At 33.5% G+C, this 12012-nt stretch overlaps 1 protein-coding gene across 1 annotated transcript in view; it reads left to right on the top strand.

The window, feature by feature from the left end:
- The window catches only part of KDSR (3-ketodihydrosphingosine reductase), a 55814-nt gene extending 50493 nt beyond the window's left edge, over positions 1-5321 (top strand). The window contains exon 10 of the mRNA XM_031946178.1: positions 1760-5321. Within this exon, the coding sequence (XP_031802038.1) occupies positions 1760-1879 (120 nt within the window). The 3' untranslated portion in view covers positions 1880-5321. The remainder of the gene's footprint in view (positions 1-1759) is intronic.
- Positions 5322-12012: the final 6691 nt, after the last annotated feature.

Genomic DNA, 12012 nt, shown 5'->3' with positions numbered 1-12012 from the left:
TGTGGAGAGAGGTACAGTCTGCTGGAGAAAATAGGAAAGGATGGAATTAAGGGTACATGGGGGAGGGGTTGGTCTTGGGAAGGAGAAGGGCCAAACTCTTCCTCAATAATGGAAAAGCAGAGACTGGGAAATGCTATCCAGGGTTGGGTATATAGAGAAAGGGGAGAAGGAAGTTCATCCTGAATAGTCTCCAGTTTTTCAGCTGAAAAAGTGGTTGTAGAGATGGGCAGAAGATAATATAAGAAATTTGAGGCTAAGTTTAGAAAGCTTTTCTGGGAAACAGAATGGAGAATAAATTAGATAGGTTCAAAAGAATTTTTTTTTTACTTTAGTGCCAGATCAGTTGAGGTTAAATAACATAAATTTGTAGTACATTTAGTTCAACTGGGTGAATCTGTTAAGGTAGCCTATGATAGGAGTGGAAAAGGAAAATGATTGGAATAATCCAGGGTTAGAGTTTGGCCAGGTATAAGCATCCATGGAATAAGGGGGTACAGAATTTAAGAATGGAGAGTGTGATATTGAACTAATTATCACTGGGGTCAAAAGTGGAAATGGAAGAAAATGACATTAGATTAGAGATGTTGACCCGGGAGAAAGATGGAAGGATAAGAAGTTCCCATTAAAAATAAAGAATAATTTTAGGAATTAAACAAGAAAGAGATAAATAGGATGCTAGGAGATTATGATCTGGAAATAAAGAAATTTTTGGAATTTTATCATCATCATAGCTAGTATTAACATAGCACTTTAAGGTTTGCAAAACAAATATATCATTTAATCTTTACAAATACACTATTAAGTAATACTATTGTTATTTCTATTTTGCAATGCTACAATCTTTTAAAAATACTTAAGCAAAATTTTTGGCCAAACACACATGCTTATGTATTAGGCATTTAATGCTTAAATATGAGCTGAGCCATCACCAGTTGTCTTTACTTATGTCTTGTCAATGGACTGCAATGACAGGAGGAGTGAGAGAGGCTGATGACTTTGCACAGTTCTGTCTCACTTCAATCCAATTCACTCACAAGTCAAGACATCACACATCACATTGTGCTATCATTGATCTTCTCTCAGAATGAAGGAAGAACAAAAACAATCACACAGAGAAGGAAACCAAGGCTTTAAGCAGTTAAAGGACTGGCTCAGGACTGCACAGTAGTATCTGATCATCCTGATTCCAGCTTCAGTGCCCTGTCCACAGTGCTACCTAACTACTTTATCCTAGTGGAATACCCACAAGGCTGAAGACTGTGACCTTCCTTATGTAGAGCTAAGATGGAGTGGGGAGGGAGGGCACAAGAGTTGAGGAGATGGGAGAGTTGGGGAATTAGAGAATATGAGTAGATATCAGCATGTTAAGATTCCCTGGTAAACAAGCAAGAGTTATATTAGAGAAGGAAATAATGGAATACTGAATTCCTTGAGAAAGAAGGTACCTATGAGCTCAGCTTACTGCCTCTAAGATTTAAATTGGGTAATAAATCTTGAAAGAGTGAACCTCAGAGGAGGAGAGATGACAAATATATTTCCTCTTTTTATAGTTTATGGGAATGTTGTTTTTACCAATTGAAATTCTCAGTAGAACTTTCTTTGATCTAAAGTAAACTAGAAATATGCCCGAGAAAATCACCCAGTCCAATGTAAGGATGCCCTTAAAGGCATTTTTGAAATGAGGTATTGAATGAGCTGAAGACTCTCAGTCACTTTCCTTGTACCCAATCTCTACCCTCACTCCCACTTTCTCTTTCAGATAGTTACCATGGGTCTTTTTCGTACCATTGCTTTATTCTACCTTGGAAGTTTCGATAGCATCATCCGACGATGTATGATCCAGAGGGCAAAGTCTGAAACTGTGGACAAAACGGCTTGATCATGATTCTGAAAAACAGAGAATGGTTTTTCAACAATTTGGACAACTTGCTGCCAACTGGGATCTGACCTATAGACTCTTGTGCAAGTGGGTGGGATGCATGTTTGAAAAGCTCTTTCTTCTTCAGGAACCTGGATGAGAGCAAGAAGACAATACAATTCTGGGAAATATTAATACTATGCAAATATAAGGATAAAGACTTACTGATTCTCTGGGTTCTGAGGTAGAGAGATGATGGTGTGGGAAATGACAGACTGCAAGAAATGGGAAGAAATAGGACTTTGGACTGGATTACTTGCTGGTAATTCAGAATAACAACATTTATTTCTTTTTTCTTATTCCTTCCCCATTCCCCTACTCCTGGTGGTGATAGAGACCAAAAATGAATTTTGTGGCATATAAAGTCATGAAGATTTTTTTTTAATTGTTTAGGTCTCAACTAATTTCTAGGATGGTTTTCAAAACTCAGCTTCCTTGATTCCTGACGATTTTTTCCTATTGTCAGTAGGTTTAAATACCTATCTTTGTCACTTTTACAATATAGCCATCATGCTTCTATTTGCTCCTGATGAGAAAATGTTAAATGCAGCACTATCTCTTGATGATCCCAAATGGAAGCAAATCGTGCGATATAAGCACAGCTAAAAAATGGGAAACAGAGGAGCTGGGGAAAGGGGGTGAGCAGGGTAGTGCCACAAGGCATAACTTAAAAAGACAAATATTTCATAGAGAGAGTTTAAAAAAATTCCTCTCCAAGTTAGAATGCTTGGGAAATTTCCCTCTACTAACCTATGGTGAAAAGGCAGTCTTCTAAAATGTTTTTTTGAGGAAAAAAATAAAATTTTAGAAATATCATTGTTTACAATATCTTAAATAGCCATAACCTGAAATTCATATGTTCCATTTTATCCTATTCATTTCCTTTTCTCTTCACTTTTACCTAAGATATTTACTGTAATAGTTACATAAAAAACAAATTAAATTTAATAGAGAATTTGTATTGATTAAAACAAGTTTAGGATTCATCCAGTGGCATATATTTAACTTTCATAAAGGGTGAAGATTGAATAGATAAAATTTGTTCCTTAGGGTACCATTCATTGATTGAGAAGAGGCCCATGATTTGCCATATATCTGTCCAAACTAAACAAAATGCCACACTTTTCTAAAAATTGATTTGGACAACCCACACTTTCCTGAGAGAACCTTACCTTTGCACCATATGTTAATGATGCTTACATAACCTACCTTAGCCATGCTTTTTTAAAGCTGTTATCTCCAAGAACCCCCTTGCTTCCCGGAATGCTGTTTCCAATGAGCAGGACCATTGTTTATTTAATGGACTTCCATAGTAAGTGCCTATGATGAGCTTTAGCAAATGCTGCTTGTTTCATACTGGCCATTATTAGCTCTTCTCAGTTGGAGGGCTCTTGTCTGCATTTTCATCCTAAAGTCCTCTCCTAGGTGCATTTGTGTAGTGAGGCCATTTGGATTCACTTTTATGGAAATAGGCCTCTTCTTGTGGTCACATAGAAAGGATTTTGTAAAATAAAAAAAATAATTAAAAAAATAAAAACCCATATATATGTATATGTATATAGATATACATATATACTTGTAGCAAAACTGAGGAGGGGATTAAATATATTACTTTTTGATCTTTGGAACTTCTTGATTTTATTTTAAAATAAAATGGTGTTGAATGCCTTTAATTCATAATAGCTTGATATAGATTGCTTGCAATGACTTCATAATGTTAAGTGAGAATAATACTTTCTAAGTCATGGCATCCAGGGTAGTCTAGAGATATGACTTATAGATCAAGCAAAGTTATACGGGACAGAAGATCTGCTGAAGTGATATTTTAAAGGAAATATCAGGCTTCTTTGTTACATATGTATTCCTTATAATAGACAGTTGTATCATTAAAAGGGTCTGACTTCAACCAAAGCATGAGGATTTTTTAAAGGCTATAGCTCTATCTTTTTCCTAGTTGGCTCAGGTAGGCAAAAGTCTATCATAACATTGATTAACCTTTTTCTTCCAAGTTTCCTGAGCCAGATTTTTTTGATAGTGTCTATCTGTTTAGAGCTCCCCTTCCTTCAGATATTTCATTTTATGCCTGCAAATACACTAAATTGTGCCCATGATAAAAGTCATTCAGTTATAGTTATACTGAAAAGCTGGTCTTTCCTCTCAGATGATCTGTAATAGTTTATTACAAGAATTTCAGTTCTGTAGTCCTTAGCTCTGAGTGGTTTGAGTTGAATTGATTTATTATAATAAATATATATTTATTTTTAAAACTTTTCATTGCATTTAGTCTTAAGAGTTCTATGTGAGGTTTAGAGAACCATTTATTTTGGAGAGAGATATAAAATACTCCTGATTTTTAAAGGAAAAATGCGTATTTTCCATTTTTTTGTCCAGTTTAATGATTTGCACAGTTGATAGAAGAAGAAAATCTAAAATAATCTATTATTTAGAACATGGCAGGCTGACATCCTAATGACAGTAATTCTTACATGTTTACTACAGATTCTATCTTTGGTTATACTCAGTATATCACTGACAGTTTCTGCATAAGCCTTTCAAGAATATTTTCCAGTAGGTTAGATGGCAAAAGTTGTTTTTTGTTTGTCCATCATTCTGATGAGGAGATGCTATGGCATACAAATGAATTAGATTTAAATGAGGGAGGGCTGTGCAAAGTCACTAGCCTTACTTTCCCTTCCAGAGCTATTTGGCTCTAATCACAAGATATAGATCAGGATTGTTGGAGATAGCCCTGGATGGTGAGAGATCTTGGCCTTTTAAAAACTAAGGTCTTTAATAAGTCTCAGTTTGACTGAGGCATTTGATGACAAAAGTTTTATTTTGGTGAAGTTACAAGGACAGAAAAAGTAGATTGTGTGTGTCTACCAGACAAAATAGATACTAAATTAACTTCCCCCTCCCCCCCAATTATTGTCTGAACTACAGATTTAATCAGTTTGTTGCATCGTGTTCTCAGTAAAACAATGATGTCCATTTGTGACTAACTTTCAAAATTTCTATTTTTTTTTTTTTTTTTTTTTACAGTCTGATGCATTGTATCTTTCCCATTCCTCTATCATTCCCAGGAGGCATTACATTTAATGTATACACTAATCATAATGTAACTCCAATCATCCTAAATCTCCCTGTTCATAACTGTAGAATGAAGCAGTAACAATAGATTTGATATTTTATTAAGTCTAAAAAGAAGGGAATGGCTAGCTATATTTTTCTGGATGTGAAAATTCTACACACTTTTAAACTGATAAGGGTGTATTTACATGGCTGTTTTGATACATATGAGAACTTAGGCTTGCTGCTTCATGAGCATTTGTGCCAGAAATGTAAACTAATTTTCATATCTTGTATTTCTCAGAAACAAAAAATAAATGGGGAATGAGGTTTACAGATTTGAGGGTTTATTTTTATGCATATGGTGCTTTCTTTAAATACTTGAGCACAATAAAAATGTTTGTGCTATCAAACCTTTTGCATTCCAAGCACTTGAAGAGTATGGCATTTTTTTTATAAGCTCACAATATGGTTGCAGTAAATGTTTCATACATTTATATCTTTTCCCTCTCAAGAAAATAGGATGTTAGACTAGAAGTTAGAAAAATCTGAGTTCATGTGTGTTCGATGCATGATGCTGAACAAATCTTACAGACTATTTAGTCTTTCAGGATGGGGGTAATAATTTGAGTTCACTTTTCTAAAATATATTAAAGTTTATATAAATGTATTAGAGTATTTGTATGTATTGCCCTAAGGAAGATAGGGTAAGAATGTTTATGCCTGTTTTTACAGAGGACTAAGTTGAGAATCAGAGGTTAAGTGATTTGACCAAGCTCACACAACTGGTTAGTAGAAGAGAACTAGGACTTGAATCTAAGGCTTCCACTACACTAGCTTAAATTACATCTCAGGATTGTTGTGAGAATCAAATGCACAAGAAAACGCAAAACATGAGGTAAATGTATAGTACTATTATTTTCTAGCCTGTATTTTTATAGCTCTTTTATTAGAAGTTCAAGTGGGAAAGTGGAAAGAAAAATTTTCAATTTCAATTCAGAATCCAATGATTTGGAATTTAAATGCAAAAAAAAAAAAAATGTCCTGCCCACACATAAATGGTGCTCAACCTCTCACTGCCAAATTGTTCCATCCTTATTTGACTACAATCAGCAACAGGTTATAAATATACAATAAATCTATATACACACACATACACACATTGTGTATGTGTGTGTGTGTGTGTGTGTGTGTGTGTATGTGTGTATGTGTGTGTGTGTGTGTGTGTGTGTATAGAGCCCTGAGGAACTGAGGTAGTGAAACAGTTCACAAAGATAGGATGTCATGCATTTGGGAAACTACCAAGCCTGAGGAAAGAGCACAGCATGGAGCTGGAGCTATATCTGACCTGTCAAAAATCATTTGGGGCAAAGACCTAGATTGGTGGTAAATTCAATCTCCCTGTGAAATCATGATTAGAGAGAAGGGCATCAAGAAGTGAGTGATTAGGAAGGAAATAATTATGAAAAAATTAACTGAAGCTACCAAAGATTTCTGGAAGGAGAAATCTCAGACCTTGAACATAAATAAGTAAACAAATAAATCAAAAGAAAAAAACTATAACAGTAGGAAATATGGTATCTACGTGTAATAAACAAATTCAGGCATCAATGAATAAATACTGTAAAACAAAGGAAAATAATGCAACACTTGAAGAGATGTAGTACCCTGTTGAATGTGAGGAGAACATTGAACCACAATAGGCTGATCCTGATTTAAAAGAGAAAAAAATTATGAGAGCTAGATTTATGTCCTACTTTATAAAAACAGAAGAATAAAAAAATCAATAGCAAGGGCAAGCCTCAGCAAAGAAACAAAAGAACAATAGATTGGGAAATCAAATTACACACAAGTGAAAGACAACTTAGAAGAGAAGGGAAAAAATATTAACAGAGAATGTACTCCTGATACAAGCAAAATATACTGATCTCAAAGGTAGAATGTGTAGAATCCGCCCAAGGCTTCCAGAAGAACATGACAGGAAAAAAAATCCTAATGCTATAAATAAGAAAATAATAGAAGCATTATTTAGAATTTCTTAACATAGAAAATGAAATTCCAATTGAAAGAGTTCATAGATAGCCTCTAGGATTAAAAAAAAAAACCTTTAAGGCTGAAAACTCCAAAATACATAGTGGCTAAATATAATAATTCATTTTAGAAACAACAAATTCAGCAAGCCATCAGGTAGAAGATCTCTAAATTCAAAAAAGAAAAGACATTTAAATAACACAAGACTGTTCAGCATCCACTGGAAAAATGGTGAAGGGAATGGAATAAGGTGTTCTGAAGAGCAATGGTGTTTTAGGGATAGGCCAGAATGACTCATCCTGCAAATTCAGGCTTAGCCATATAGGAGAGAAAATGGGTGATCAACAACAAAAAAAAAATATTTTGAAGCATTTAAAAATGATAATCAGAACTGAAGAGATTATTTGATTCTCAAACATATGAAACTACAGAAATGCAAAAGGAGTGAATAAATGCAGCAGGCAAGGACAATAATAGCAACAAAGTAACAACAAAGACATCTAAAAAAACCTCTCTAGATATACAAAAGGTGACTGTGAAAAACAGAAATCTGGTGGCTCTAACAGGGAAGAAGTAGACACAGGGTCTATCGTGGACAGATGCTGATCACTGCCTACAGGTGAATGATGCTTTTGTGGGACTATATTACAACATGGAAGGGTATATAAAAAAAAGAGAAGAAAAATGGAGTGTGTGATGTACTGGCGTCTACTCAATGATTATCCATGAAGGGAAGATGACCTCTGTGGTCTTAGGAAAAGAAGAACTGTGAAGAGTAGGGTAGAAAGACTGAAAAGGAGAAAGAAAGGAGCCTGACTTTTGAGGTAGAAAGAGGTTCTCTGATGAATGTTCCTTTGAGTAAAGAGAGTTGATGAAAGAGATGTGGACTCTACACTGGGTGAAGCCTGGGAGAGTTGGTGCTTAAAAGTTTATTTGTCCTGGGAGGAAGTTGGAATGTTTGGGAGGCAGCTGGAGAAGCAGAAGAACGTGGGCATAAGGAGGAGATTTCCAGGCAAATTCAGCAAAAAGTAAAAGGTCAACAAGAGAAATATAGACCAATTGTGAGGAAGGAGCCCTGCCATGGGATAATGTCCTTTCTAATACTTGTATTTCTTGGCATTGCATTGGTAGTAAGACCCAATGGAAAAAGGGAATCCATAGAGTAGTTTCCTGGATACTAGCAATAGAACAAACCCCTAAAGGTGAGAGAATTGAGATTGGAATAGCAAGAGGTTAATTGTGGGAATGAGTAAACCACACTGACTCTATCTTGTGACTCAGCTCTGGAGCAAGCTCAATTCCCTTTCTATTCAATTATGGATCTAATCCAATTCTGTGTTTTGGGAATATATTATTCAAGTTTGGGAATTGGAAGGAAACCTTATTTTACTGTTTGAACCTATCCCCAATGTGGCTGGGATACCTCTAGCTGCTGTTTGAAGACCTTTTACCAAGGATCTAGTTTATGCCAATTAGAAGCTCAGATCCAAAGATTGATGAGTAACCCATATGTCTTAACTAAAAACTAGCCCTATATTGATCCATCAGGTTTTTAAAAATTTCCTTTGATTTTTAACAGACACTTAAGGGGAGTAGGATACTTTTTTCTTTCTGAATTCAGGAATTATATATGTTCACTCTCCTCTTCCCAATTTAGAAAGTCCCTAATCTTTGGAAAGCAGATAGTGGTTCCTTTTAATTAATTATTTGATTTTTTTGTTTGATGATTGTTTTTGAATATATTAAAGTCTATCTCCTCCCATATTTGGAGTCCAACCCAAGCTGAGAAAGTCTGGTCCTGGTTTGTGGAGCAATTGGCATGCATTCCTTAATAAATCAAAATGCTCCAAAATTCGAACTTATTTCCACAATCATTTCAGCTTTCACCCACCACAGAGGGGAGAGCCCAGAGTTGATACCTTAGGAACACTGCTGCATGAAGAATACAGATAAAAGAGAAAGACCAGATAATTATAGGGGTCACAAATCAGAGAATGAGGGGCTAGGGTAAACAGAAAGACAAAGTGGATAATAAAGAGAATGAGAGAAATCCTTTTTAGGAAAGGACATAACAATGACATTTTTTAAATTATCAAATAGTATTAGCTGAAGGTAAAAAGAATAAAAAGACACATATTTGACTAACAGGAAAAAAAGAGAGGTGGAAGGGGCAGCTAGATAGTACAGTGAATAGAGCATCAGCCTTGCACTCAGGAGGACCTGAGTTAAAATCTGCCCTCAGACACTTAACACTTACAAGCTGTGTGACCCTGAGCAAATCACAACTCCAGTTGCCTCACAAAAAAAGAAAAAAGAAAGAAAGAAAAGAAAAAAGAGGGGGAAGGAATATATAGTTAGATTATATCAGGAGAGAAAAAAGAACAAGTTAATTAAATCATAAAGTGAAAGGATAACAAATGTGAAGAGGGAACCAGAGGTGAAGGAAAGAGACCCAGTCAAAACAGGACCATCTTAAAAAATTATGAAATAAAATTTTAAAAATTTTATAGTAAAGAAACTAAATACCTACTATATTTATAGCATGAAGGAGGAACATTTTAACTTGGAAAAAAATACAAATTTCTTATATAGAGGAAAACATAAACCTAATTTTTATAACTTTAAATGTAAATGAATTCAATAATCCAATAAAATTAAAAAGAGTAATAGATTATATAAGAAAATAAAATTTTACAATCTGCAGCTTACAAGAAACATTTTAAAAGCAAAAGACATACACAAAATGAAACTGAAGGGATAGAAAAAAATGTATATATCAAGTAAAGTTTTAAAAAAGCAAGAGTTTTCACCATGCTGCCAAAGCAAAAACAAACATTAAATAACTAAAAAGAGATAATCAAGGAAATTATATTATGCTGAAAGGAAACATAAACCACAAAACAATATCGGAAATAATTGTATATGTTCAAAATATCTTAGCATCCAAATTCTTTTTTTTTTTTTTTATTTTTTATTTTTTTAGCATCCAAATTCTTAAAGGAAACATTATCTGAGCTTCAAGAAAATATAGACAAACACAAAAGTGATAGGAAATTTCAATATTCCTCTATCAGTTTTGGATAAATCTAATTGAAAGATAAATAGTAGAGAAAATGTGGAACTGAACAAATTGCTGGAGAAATGGGTTAAAAATATATGGCATCTTCTAAATGTGATAGCAAAAGAACTTTACTATTTTTGCTAACTTTACATATTTTTTTACCTAATTTTACATATTTATTTACATCATGTGGAGTTTTTACATTGACCATGTACTAGGACACAGAAACCTTATAAACAAATGTAGCGGTAGAAATAATTAATCTTTTATATACCATAATGCAATAAAAGTAGAAATTGGTTCAGGGACTACAGACAAAAAACACAGACACAGATAGAGACAACAATGAAATCTTAAATGATGAGTGAATCAAAAAACAAATAATAAAAACAATAAAAGGAAATGATAATGATGAAAAAATATAACTAAATTTCTGTGATGCAGTTATATCAGTCTTCAGGGAAAAAATAATTTCCCTACAATCATATATTTAACAAAATAGAAAAAGAAGATTAATGAAGTGAATGTGCACTTAAAAGTTAGAAAATCAATGAATAAACCTAAAAATAAGTTAAAAAGAAGAGATATTAAAAATTAGAATAACATTCATTAGAAATAAAAACTTTATAGAAATAATAAATAAAACTAAAAACTAATTCTTTAAAAAAGACTAAAAAAATTGAAGAACCTTTAGCTAATTTGATTAAAAAGAAGAGCACAAAATTAACAAAATAACAAAATAAGGTGAAGCCACAGCAAAACCAGAAAAAATAAAAATCAAACTTATTGTGCAGTTATATGCCAAAGAAACTGAGAAAACAAAAATAAAATACCTTCAAAAATTAAAAAATACAATTACTAAGACATTTTTCTTCATAAGCATTGTTTCCTTTTCATCTTAATAATTATTTCTTTTTAACAACTTGGTCAATATCTTGTATTTTAATATTACTTTTATTTCCCAATATGTTCCTCTTTTCCGCCCCATGAGAAATGCATTCCTAACAAAGACTAAAAAAGAAAGAGGGAAAAATTTTCAGCCAAAAACCCCCTTGATATATTTGTCAATTCCAATGGTACTGCTATTTTCCATGTCCATAGTCCCCTACTTATTCAAAGAAAGGGAGTTTCATTTTAATAATCAAAACCTACATGTCATAGTTTTGTCTAAAATAATGGGCTTGGACTTGAAGATGGCAAAGCTAAAATTAACTTTCAATTTCACCCCTCTCCCTCCCCTTGCTTTTTAACTTTTTCCCTTTTTCTTTCCAGTCTTTTTGTCTTTCTTTCCAGTCTTTGTGATATTCTCACAAAAGTCTCAGAAGAAGAAACTTAGACTTTCTTGGCTGGACTTCTGAGTATTTCTTTACCCTCTTATTGGGCAGAAAAAAAAAAGAACTAAAACATAATAACCTCTTATCCAAAGTTGTGAGCATCCTGGCGTCTTTAAGTAACAGCTTGAGAATTCCCATATAATCTGGAATATGCCATATAAATCCTGAAATGGTCATTTTAATTGCCTTCACTGGGCATTAATTTTTGAATGTCTATGATGTGCAGTGTGTATTGGATGGCTGAACAAAACTGGCAACACAGAGAATGTGAATTCTTTACCTACACCATTTTAATACTATGGTGTCACTAGACACTCTCTTTACTGCAGTTCAATCAATAAATTAAGCATTTATTGAAAACCTACAGTGTGGCCTGAACTATATTAAACTTGTGAAAGTTACAATAGAAGTTTCAGATATGGATCTTTCCCCTTTGAAGAATATTTCTCTCTAAATGAAGAACTATTACTTATGGAACAAAATGAGAGAAGAAAATGGGTTCTTGTAGATTTCTGATTTTTATAAATAAAAAAAAACAATAGGTGAATCTCCTAATGAATTTTCACAACAAAATAAATCTTAACAATAAATTTTTAGTT

Source organism: Sarcophilus harrisii, chromosome 1, assembly GCF_902635505.1.
Source record: "Sarcophilus harrisii chromosome 1, mSarHar1.11, whole genome shotgun sequence".
Lineage (NCBI taxonomy): Eukaryota > Metazoa > Chordata > Mammalia > Dasyuromorphia > Dasyuridae > Sarcophilus > Sarcophilus harrisii.
The sequence above is the reverse complement of the archived record's forward strand: the minus strand, read 5'-3'. Positions and strand labels throughout refer to the sequence as shown.